Source organism: Pocillopora damicornis, chromosome 12, assembly GCF_964200805.1.
Source record: "Pocillopora damicornis chromosome 12, jaPocDami1.2, whole genome shotgun sequence".
Classification (NCBI taxonomy): Eukaryota; Metazoa; Cnidaria; class Anthozoa; order Scleractinia; family Pocilloporidae; genus Pocillopora; species Pocillopora damicornis.
Genome location: NC_142681.1, coordinates 14,531,543 through 14,543,166, shown reverse-complemented (window position 1 = coordinate 14,543,166; position 11,624 = coordinate 14,531,543). Strand labels below are relative to the sequence as shown.

Sequence of the window (11,624 nt, the reverse complement as noted above, 5' to 3'; positions counted from 1 at the left end):
TTTAGGAGCAATACTTCAACTGCGCTAACCGTCCTTTTTTCTCTCTATTCTGAGTTATAGAGAGGTTCAAGAATTTATATCACGCACACAGACAAGCCTAAACAATTAAAATCAATTTCATTCTTGACAAAGCATTACTTGTGTGTCATGAGGCAAAACGTTCAATCAAGATTAAAATTAATTAGAAGTGGGGATCAAAAATTAAAAAGTTTTTCCCAGTTCAAACTTCAGGAACAAATGCAGACTGAACACGTGACCCTGTCCGCCATTTTTCTCACGTGGCACCTCCCTCTCCAAGCCTCGTTCCAATAACCACACCGGCTGCCAACGAGTCCTCCATGTTCGGTTGTACCAAGCACTGACTAGGAACTCGATTTCTACGTTTTTTTCTCTCTCTATAGGTGCCTTCTGGCCCCTTCGAATAGCCCAGACTCTTGCTCGACGTTTATTGACGGAATTAAGAGAAAATGGCGCAGCTATTGCCGATTAGGTTTCAAGAACATCTTCAGGTTAGTCAGCGAGTTTGATCTATGCAATATATGTAGTATTCTTTCGCTCTTTTGAGCGCTTGGTTCTGTCACACGCTGTTTACATCGAATAGCAATGAAGCTTTCTACCTTAATGCAATTATTATGTTATTTTTGTTTGTGCCAGTATGGAAGCTACATACTAAAATGCCATTGATTGCCTTTGGCTTGGGGTAAATGTTCATAGGGAGCTTTCGTGTCGGAAACAGGAACAAGTTCTTTGCATGTGCATTTACGGCTACTCTGCCATGAATTGTTGGAATGAAACTTTTTTGGTATATTTTCTATCTTCTTCAATCTTTTGTTTCGCTGCGTGGTAAATTTGTGGATAATTTGAGAGATCTTGTCACCTCAAAGTTCTTTGAAAGTGGGTATGTCCCGTACTCTGATTACCCATCTGATGAGTTTACGATCTTTATGTCAGCCGTCTCGGCTCCAAGTTAACCCTTCAAGCGTGATAAACTACGCGTTATTTGTGGCGTTTATCGTTTGAGTAACACCAAAATGTGGATCAGTGCGGAAGCAGTATTCTTGTCTTTGCCAAATAGCCGCTTATAAGGTCTTCGTTCGCTGGAGTATTCTAAAGATCGACCAAATATCGCCGTGTCACTAACCTGAATGTAGAATGGAAATTTACTAAATTACGTTCTTTCAACGAAGTACTGCGTTCAAATTTTACATTATCAAGGTAAAAAACCTATTATTAAAAGTTTGTACGATTTTATGAGGAAAATGTGGTTAAATTGCATGAACATACACATATATTCGCTACGCGGTCGATTGAAACAAATGTGTTCTGGAACTTGTCCATTCAAATAATTGCTTGTAGAAAATTGTAAGTTTGTAACCAAAATCTAGATAACATTAATCTTAAGTTGTAATTCAAGAAGGCCCGTGCCATTCAAAGTTTCAACTTCCTGCCAATTCAAGCGGCGCACAAACATTTCGAAGTAAACCATAATTTAGAAGAAAATGTACATCATACTGAAAGCTAAAGGATACTCTTTAATGCCAAGCGACCAGAATTTGCTTGATAGTGTCCTAAAAACACCAATGCGTTTGTCTTTAATTGGTTTTGATTATGTGTGACATATTTATATGTTTATTTTTAATGTTTAGTAAACGTTTCTTGTTCCAATTTTTGTTTGGGGGCATTCAAATTTTTTATTCTCAGCTGTAATTAAAGTATTAAAATCCTTCATGTCTTGCTTCACTTGTGCTGTCAGGCAAATCACATGGTGACCGGTGATACATATAGTTAACACAATTCATGTCCAAATACTCAGAATCAAGGAGAAATTTGACTTCTGTTGGAACTTTACAAATTTCAGTGAAATCCAAGAGCTGTAGTGATATCCATTCCTACATGTGTTGTCTTTTATTGTAATGAAAAGAAGTTCTAATATGCTGCAAATCATTTATCTTCTATAGCTGTATATGTGATTGATTTCTCATTAATTAATTTAAGGATATATAATTGTTTACTTGCTTGAAGTGTTTTTTCTTCTTCTATGTTTTGTGTTTGTTGAGGAATAAGGATGAATATAGAATTTTGAAAAGTGAAACATGAAGCACAACCAAAATGGAGACATTAAATGTAGATTTTGATATTGAAAAAAAAAGCTGATATAAGTGTGCGGTTTATTTTTGCTATTTAGGTCCAATATAATGCAGCCTCTTGTGTTAATTTTGTATACTGTAGTTAGATACATTTTTAAAAAAAATGCAATTTCTTTTGTGACATTTGTTTGCCTTCATAGTTTGCAGAAGGATGTTTTTCTACATAGCATGAAGTTTGTTTATTTCTTATAGGGTTACTGTGAAAGGTTAGATTTTGTTTGATGGATTCTCCATAATGTTGTACCTTTTCTTTAGCAGTTGTCACTAAAAATCTTTATTCAATTTTCAGCTGCAAAGTGTTGGCATCAATGCTGCTAACATCGGCTTCTCCACCCTCACCATGGAGTCCGATAAATTTATTTGTGTGAGGGAAAAGGTTGGAGAAACAGCCCAAGTAGTTATTATTGACCTAGGTGATGCAAACAATCCAACAAGGAGACCAATTTCTGCTGACTCTGCTATTATGAATCCCAAATCAAAAGTTATTGCTCTAAAAGGTAGGAACATAAAGTATATTCTTAGAGAAAAGTTAGCTATTAATGTTATTTACTTTAGAGTAGCAAAGGGAGGGTCCTGATCCTGTGTCACCTATGGATTTGAGAAAAATGCACCTGCCAGGTGTACTTTAAAAACAGTCTTTCACATGTCATTAAATAAATGTAAAACTGGAAACTTTAAATCTCACCTTACCTTGCCCATCTGTAAAAATTCATGCACCCCATATTGACTTAGGGCTTAATCACATCTTATGTATAAACCTTTTACAACCTTCTTAGTTGGCTTTCCCCTTTTTAACTCGTGAATTGCGCGCATGCGCAAGAGCGAGTTATAGGTACGATGTGGGGAATAGCATTCGCTCGCTCGCTCGCTCGATTGGTCGATTCCTGTAAACTTTTTTTAGATTTTAGGCTTTTGAGTACATTTGATAGTTTTTGGCGAGCAATAAACAGACGAAATGGCGACCTTTGTTGCTAAGAATAGTGGTGGGGTGAATAAGAAGCCAATGATAATCTTAAAAGAGTTTTTTTTTCGTTTTAGTTTCAACAAGCGGCGCCAGCGACTGGCAAGCATTCAAGGATTCACACTGAAATAACAACAACCTTCGGTTTTCATAAAATTGTAATTTACAATCCTTGAACTTGAAAACAATCCGAAGATTCATTGAAAATATCACTTACTGCGAAGCGCTCGGAGTTTACAGATGTTCAAAAGCTTTTTCTGTTATAGCGTGAGATTGAGGACAAAATTGATCATTACGTTTCGTCGCATGTGTTTTTCCTGTGTGAAGCAACAAAAGATGCCGGCGACTGACTAAATAACAAGTTAACACGAAAATCAAATAACACTTAGACAAACAATTTTAGCTACCGATTTTCAGTGAATTTTTAAAGAACAAATTTCTTGTAAGTTTCAAGACAATTTGAAGATTCAACATATATACAACGTACTAAAATGCGAAAATTACACACCACAAAATTGATAAATAGGCCTGAAATGAAATTCTATCTTGTTATTGATTATACGTTGCCTAGCACGTGACTTAAATCTACCCAGGCGGAGATCTAAAATGACGGAAAGCACACTCCGACATCCTTCAGAAGGAGGTCATCTCGGGTAGATTTCCGATTACGAAATCCGAGCTCGCCCGATGTTGTCTTCGTGATGAAGGCCCTATTTAGCATATTAGACCCGCAAAACAGAGTAGAAACGAACACGTGCTTCGTTTTCGCTCATGACTTCGTATTAGCCTTAAGATATTTGCATTTTTTTTCCGTTGCTTACCTATATTACAGACACCAATAAATTTTTGCGATGCCTCCTTTTCACGGATGGCCGATTACAACTACAACATAGTAACACCTCCACGAAATCTATCAAAAGGAGGATGTTACAACACCAGAGGTCATCTCGGGTAGATATCTTATGACGAAATCCGAGCTCGCCCGATGTTTTCATGAAGGCCCTATTTCGCATTTTAGAGCCGCAAATTAGAGTAGAAAGGAACACTTACTTCGTTTTCGCTCATGACTTTGTATTAGCGTTAAGATATTTGCATTTTTTTCCGTTGCTAACCTATATGACAGATTCCACAAAATACATTTGACGCCTACTTTTCACGGATGGCCGATCACAACTACAACGTAATGACATCTTCACGAAATCTGTCAAAAGGAGATTTTAAAACACCGGAAATTTTCTGGATTTCTGATGAAATAAATTTAACGCAGTTACGATATATTGTTATTTCTAATATGGTAATTGATAAAAAAAATTGTACATTACCTCGATTGGACGGAGATTAAGTTTGAATATAATAAAGCAGGCGATATTACTTTTGTCGACAAGGATAATCCGTGATTTGTCTCACCTATTATATTTTCTCTATCTGCGTTGTGCCATGATCATCATTGAAAATATTCTACGATAATATTTTTTACAATATTTAGATGAGGATTTTCAATTCTAAACGCAAGAGCGTACTTAGGGAAAGATCTATAAGAAACAGTTTCTCATGAATACATTTGAAAAATTCTTTTAGCTGACTTCTACATAGATAAAAAATTACTACACATATATATTTCACTTCGACGATTATCTTAATAAACAATTAATGGGAAGTTCTGAGAATCAGTTTTTAATACTACATGTTAAATTAATGGTTATTTTTCTCTTCCTGCTTAAGGGCTCTTTCGCAGTTTGGACAACGCCAGTTTGCACTTGAATCTTCCAAAATAATTGTTGAAATGCATTTCCTGTGAAAAAACTCCTTGCAGCTACAAAATTTCACACAACGAAAAGGAGACTTCGAGTCTGACTCTTCCCTCGGCATTCTACACTCGCACATTACCGAGACCTCTTGAACAAAAAGTGGCCTCCTGTCTCGACACTCGGGTACTTTAGAGAGGGGAAAGGGGTCGAATGATCCACTCTCCAGGCTCTTTAAAAGATGTTGTCTTATCAGCTTCCTGTCAAATGTCAGATTAGAAGGATTGAGGCCATGTAGTAGCGAAACCAGAAAAGCAATAGCATAAACTCCACAGTCATCGGAATTGTTCTGGTGTTGCACATTTGGTACAATGACCTTAAAACTGGTTCCTTCGTCGTATATAATTGATGCAATCTGTTTCTGCACGAGGGCTGCAATTCTTCCCGAAAACAGGCTGTCGTACAGATAAACTACAGAAGGAGTGTAGCATCCTACAGTAGATACCAACACCCAATGATGGCTGCCAGTATTCAGGATTTATGAAAATTGGCCTTTTTGAACAGAAAAATTAAAAATAGGCCCCAAAGTTGTATTTTCCAATCCTCTTGCATGAGGGAACTGTTCCCTCAGAACAGACTGAGTGGTCGGTGAGCCAGTCTCCAGTTGAAGTGGTGCTAATGTCCTGTTCCGAGAGATGGAATTTACCGGCCTTTGAGGCGCTTCTGTGAGAGGTCTTTACAAATTCTACTTCACCATCTTTTTTATTTTGCTGGGCCAGGTTTGTGTTCGTTGTCGCGTTTACTGTAAGGATGATGCATGTGTTTGCAGTGCTGGTCGTGCTCGAGGTTGTGTTAATGGAGGAGATGGTGTTTGCGTTTGCGGTGTTGGTGATGCATGTGGTCGTGTTTGGTGTGTAAGGGGTGCTTGCCTTTACAGTTTGATTGGCGTTTGAATTTTTTTATGGGTTTATGTTTATTTGAGCCTCAGCGCTTGAGTTGGCATTCTTGATGTGTGCGAGTTTCGGCTGTTTGGCAGGCTGGCGTTCTATATCGTTTAAGCTGACGTTATACCCCCTTTTCATGTTGTTTCCTCTTTCCCCTACACGTCCAGTGAAAGGATTTTTCTTCTGAGATACTGGCAGCCTTTTATAGTCTACTTTCTTTTTTTTCATCCTGCGCGAATTCTTTTTCATAGTAGACTTCAGGAGAGACCTCACCTTTCAGACAACTTTCTCTCAAACAATGAACTCACTTCTTGACAAGTTAATTTACGTGCCATCATAGAATTGGAAATTTTGTTCAGAAAGCGAAATTATCGATTGGAATACGGCCGAACGCTGAATACGAATTGAGTGAGCAAACAGATACTTTGATATCTCGCATGATGACAAATTTCCCGCCTTTGCTAGTTTGGACCATTCAATTGTCTGGGAGTCAATCGACCGTATCATTTATCTTTCCTCTCCATTTCCGGTGTTTTAAAATCCTCCTTTTGACAGATTTCGTGGAGGTGTTACTATGTTGTAGTTGTAATCGGTCATCCGTGAAAAGGAGGCATCGCAAAAATTTTGTGGAGTCTGTAATGAAGGTAAGCAACAAAAAAAAAACACTATCTTACGCCTAATACGAAGTCATGAGCGAAAACGAAGCACGTGTAGGGCCTTCATCACGAAGACAACATCGGGCGAGCTCGGATTTCGTAATCGGAAATCTACCCGAGATGACCTCCTTCTGACAGATGTCGGAGTGTGCTTTCCTAAAATGACGGTGGCAGGCTTGGCTTAGTTATATCACTCAAAACTCGTTCCCGTTTGTCTCATTTGATAAAGAGGGAATCGTTAATGTTTTCATTAAGACAGTATTGCCTTGACTTTCTAATATTTACAACGAAAGACAGTAAATTTCACTTTTCACCCACATTTACTTCCAACCTTTTCTTTTGAACCAGAAACAAAAATGATAGACGTTTAAAACACATTACATCATCCACCTTGTTAAATGTAATAGCATGATCATTTCAATTGTAATGCCTTCTTGTCCCAACGTTACTTTGTTTCTTTGCTACATTAGCGAACACTGAACTACTGCTCGTACTCTAGATGACAATCAACCACAAAATTCCCTAAACCAGATAACATTAAACATAATCTCAAAAATCATGTGTCAATTCACGAGTTTGCTCACAGAGCACTTTGATTTGCTTCTTACTTAAAATTATTTCATACATGTCCAAGACTCTTGTTTTTTTTATTTTGTGTCCATTTCTGGCAGGAAGAACACTTCAGATCTTTAACATTGAGATGAAGAGTACGGCTTAATCATGTCTCATGTATAAACCTTTTGCAACCTTCTTGGTTGGCTTTTCCCTTCTTGCGTTTTTCTTGAAATTATTTCTTACATCTTCAAGACTCTTGTTTTCTTTATTTTGTGTCCATTTCTAGCGGGAAGAACACTTCAGATCTTTAACATTGAGATGAAGAGTAAAATGAAAGCACATACCATGGTAGAAGATGTCACTTTCTGGAAGTGGATCAATGTTAATACTCTTGCCCTTGTCACTGAGACCACTGTCTACCATTGGTCCATGGAAGGTAACCAGTAATATTTACTTCTACAGTTACACTCATTTTCAGGGAACACTATCCTTTTCAGGCTTACTTACAGGGACTGTCACACTATTTGATTGAATAATTTATCCTTACAGATATCAATGATTGATTGATTTATGAGTCATTACTCCTGTTGTAAGATGTTTTTTTAAGTTAACAAAGAAAACTAGTTTTATCTTGGTATGTATTTGTGGTATACGGTTTGTTGTTTATTTTTTGTTCTAAATGTTAAGTCAATAATTTATAAATTTCTTAGCTGTAATAAAATAATCTGACATAGTATTTAATAATTATATGGTACTTAATTCCCCATCAGGTGATTCTCAACCTTACAAGATGTTTGACCGTCATTCTAGTCTTGCTGGATGTCAGATAATTAATTACAGAACAAACCAAGATGCCACATGGCTGCTTCTAATTGGCATTTCAGCACAGGTACACACTAAAAAGCAAAGAGCATATCAGTCATTATGCTATTTGTGAAACACAATCTTCCTAATTTATAACACTGTTTGTCTGCCTTTTTGTGTGCTGGCTCTTGAGGCAAAATAGATTTCTTATGCTTTTAAAAATGTTTGTTTAGTTTGTTTAATGTGATCGTTTCATTGACATTAAGTTCATGTAAAATTATTTTCTTGATTTCCAATTTATTTTGACAAAGTAGCTCAGATTTTCACAATTCAATGTAATTAAATGATAATGGACTTACCGTATTTCTTCACCTATAAGCCGAGCGATTTTTCAGTATTTGACACAAAAGTTTGAAAATTTTTTCACAAGAAACGGGGTTCGGCTTATAGCCGAGGGTTTGGGATTCAAAACAATTACAAATTTAATGTTAATGCAAAATGACCGTAAATTTCGTGACTGCAGCGCTCTTTACGTGATGTGCTTTTAAATTGACATGATAACAACATATTTCTGACCACCAATCAGATTCTTTGCTTCCCACACATTGAAAGACGATCTCACTCAACTTGGCAAAAACTCTCCTCATCGCACATTACTAATAAAATATTTGGTCTCTGCTGTGAAAGTCACTCCATCGCTTGCTCGTCTAGTTCGGGACACTTGGGAGTGAAACAGCCTATTTTCGCTCGTTTTGCCGAAATCTTAAGCTTGCCAGAAAGAATAGTCGCCTAGTCTCGTCTCCAGCATTGCACCATGGACTCGCTAAGTCCATAATCTCGAGCGATTTCCGAGCTGTTTTCTACAGCTTCGGCTTCCGGAATAACTTTTATCCTGAAAGCTATAGTATACAAAAAGCGGCGTGCTACTGGCATGATGAAAAAAATAAGTGACGAAAGCGATACTTGATTGAAATGTTTGTCAGGCTACACTAACTGTTGTGTTTCTGCAGTCGCGTAGTAGTATTTACATCTTCACTGATTCGCCTTTTTTTCTTTTGGGTTTATTCTCATTCATTAGCTTTTGTGTTCATTGATCCATTTCCCAATTTTTTCCTTGAGATTCGCACACTCGAATGGCCAGTTATAATCAAGAATTTCGCTCTTGGCTTATAGCCGATGGTTTTGCTTTTTCTTTTGGATAACATGAGTGTGTTGGAAGGTCTCTAACTTTTAGGGTCTCGGCTCATAGTCGAGGTCGGCTTATAGGTGAAGAAATACAGTAGTTATTAATTATTATTTATTTTCAACAGAGTGATGAATAGGTATTGAAGGTGTATAGATATTTTTAAGTTGGTTAGGTAGTTCGATGAGCTGGGGCCTGTGAAATTTAAGATGACAGTATGATTCAGAAACATTTTATCCTCTCTTTGAAAGGAAAGGTCATCAAGATTCTTTGATTTGATTTTCTGACTAAAGTCTATTTTCTGTCATAATTTTGGAGGGTCTATCTAGTACAATATCCTCAATTAAAATAGTGACCACAGTTTGGAATTGTCTACCACTTAAAAATGTCTAGGAGCCAAGTGGCTACATGAAAAAGAGTCAATTTTAAATCTTGGTTTTCTTGATCCTACCATAGTCAGAATGCAACTTGCTATTTCATGTTGATGTTTCTCTTTTCTTCTAGCAAAACCGAGTTGTTGGTGCAATGCAACTGTACTCAACAGAGCGAAAGGTTAGTCAGCCAATTGAGGGCCATGCTGCAGCTTTCATGCAGTTCAAAATGGAAGGCAATGCCCAGGAATCTACTCTGTTCACCTTTGCTGTAAGAGGAGCCCAGGGAGGGAAGGTAAGAGATCTAAATAGAAATCATATTGTCAATACAGCTAGGCCCTCTTGATGAATATGACATCACCATCTTTCAATTGATAGCACAACTTGTGCATGAAACTTCCCATTTCTCTCTGAAGGGCTTATGGTAAAATTTTTGGTACACTGTACAAGGTATCCTACATGAATTTTGATTTGAAGCAGTTAGTAAAAGAACAGACATCAGTATAGAAAAGCAGCATGGCTAAGTGGCCATGGCATTGAACTTGTAATATGGCATTCTTTGGTTCAAGTCCTCCAATCTGATACTTGCCATATTTGTCCAAATTGGCTTCTAGTTTAGCTTCTTAGCCACACTCTGTCAATTGCCGACTGGATGGCTTCCGATTTTAGATTCTCCGATTCTCTTTGAAAATCAAGATCTACCAGCTTTATACCTTGACTGGTTCTTAAGCTTGTCTTTAATCTTACCAACAGTTGCATGTCATTGAAGTCGGAACCCCACCAACAGGAAACCAGCCATTTGTCAAGAAGGCAGTTGAAGTACTTTTTCCCCCAGAGGCTCAGAATGACTTTCCTGTTGCCATGCAGGTAAATTGGAGGTCAAGTTTGCAACATAGACTGAGCTAATCATGTGAATTGGCTTCTGTAGAGAGCTTGTGAAGCTGATGTTTCAAGCTTTAACCCTTCTTCAGAGCAAAGGAAGGGCTAATGCTTGAAATGTCAACTCAAGAATCTCTTTATAGTGGACTGTTTGCTTTATCAATTCAGGGACTAAAACAAAATTATCTTGTAATATCTGCCACCACTATGCAGCACCACAGTTTCTTAAGGAACTTACTCCTTTTGACAACTGATTTGGCACAGGTGTTACTGTAAGTTTATGGCGGTGAGAAGGAGGAATTGTTTTGTCAGATCTTGGGAATTAAACAATGAAACTTCTGGATGGTTTTTTCAGGTGAGCCAGAAACATGGAATTGTTTTCCTTATCACCAAGTATGGATACATCCATCTGTATGATGTAGAAAGTGGATCCTGTATTTACATGAACCGAATCAGTGGAGATACAATCTTTGTGACAGCACCTCATGAACCTACTGATGGTATCATTGGTGTGAACAGAAAGGGACAGGTAACTTTTAAGTAGCTTTTTAGTTTCTTTGTGTAGTACAGATTTTATGATTGGTTTGTTCCAGTGTTTTTGCTCTAGGAATTACATTATGGTAGTTTAGGTACTGTATTTCTTCACCCATAAGCCAAATGATTTTTTCAGTATTTGACACAAAAGTTTGGGAGATTTTTCATGAGAAACAGAGTTCGGCTTGTAGCCGAGTGTTTGAGACTCGAAAACAAGTACAATTGCAAATTTAAAGTTAATGCAAAATGACCATAAATTCCATGACTGCAGCGCTCTTTATGTGACATGTTTAAAAAATGTTATGACAAAAACCTATTTCTGACCACTAATCAGATTCTTTGCTTCCCACACATTGAAAGACAATCTCGCTCAACTCAGCAAAGGTCTTCTCATTTCACATTACGAATGAAATATGTGGTCTCTCTGCTGTGAAAACCACTCCATCACTTGCTTGACTAGTTTGGGATACTTGGGAGTAAACTGCCTATTTTTGCACGTATTTCAGACATCTTAAGCTTACCAGAAAGAATAGTTGCCTGGTCTCTTCTCCAGCATTGCACCATGGACTCACTAAGTCCATAATCTCAAGCAATTTCTGAGTTGTTTTCTACAGCTTCAGCTTCCACAATAATATTTATCTTCACTGAAAGCCATAGTATATGAAAAGCAGCATGCTTTTGGCATGATGAGAAAAATAACAGCGACAAAAGAGATACTTGATTGAAATGTTTGTCAGGTTACAGTGACTGTGAGTTTCTGCAGTTGCATAGTAGTATTTACATCTTCACTGATTCATTTTTTTTATTGTTAGTAATTCATTAGCTTTTGTGTTTAGTGAGCCATT

At 37.3% G+C, this 11,624-nt stretch overlaps 1 protein-coding gene across 1 annotated transcript in view; it reads left to right on the top strand.

The window, feature by feature from the left end:
- Nucleotides 1-287: 287 nt before the first annotated feature.
- LOC113666238 (clathrin heavy chain 1) overlaps nucleotides 288-11,624 on the top strand; it is a 29,263-nt gene continuing 17,926 nt past the window's right edge. The window contains exons 1-7 of the mRNA XM_027181991.2: nucleotides 288-509; nucleotides 2,437-2,644; nucleotides 7,295-7,444; nucleotides 7,779-7,897; nucleotides 9,500-9,661; nucleotides 10,120-10,233; nucleotides 10,601-10,774. Of these exons, the coding sequence (XP_027037792.2) occupies nucleotides 468-509; nucleotides 2,437-2,644; nucleotides 7,295-7,444; nucleotides 7,779-7,897; nucleotides 9,500-9,661; nucleotides 10,120-10,233; nucleotides 10,601-10,774 (969 nt within the window). The 5' untranslated portion in view covers nucleotides 288-467. The remainder of the gene's footprint in view (nucleotides 510-2,436; nucleotides 2,645-7,294; nucleotides 7,445-7,778; nucleotides 7,898-9,499; nucleotides 9,662-10,119; nucleotides 10,234-10,600; nucleotides 10,775-11,624) is intronic.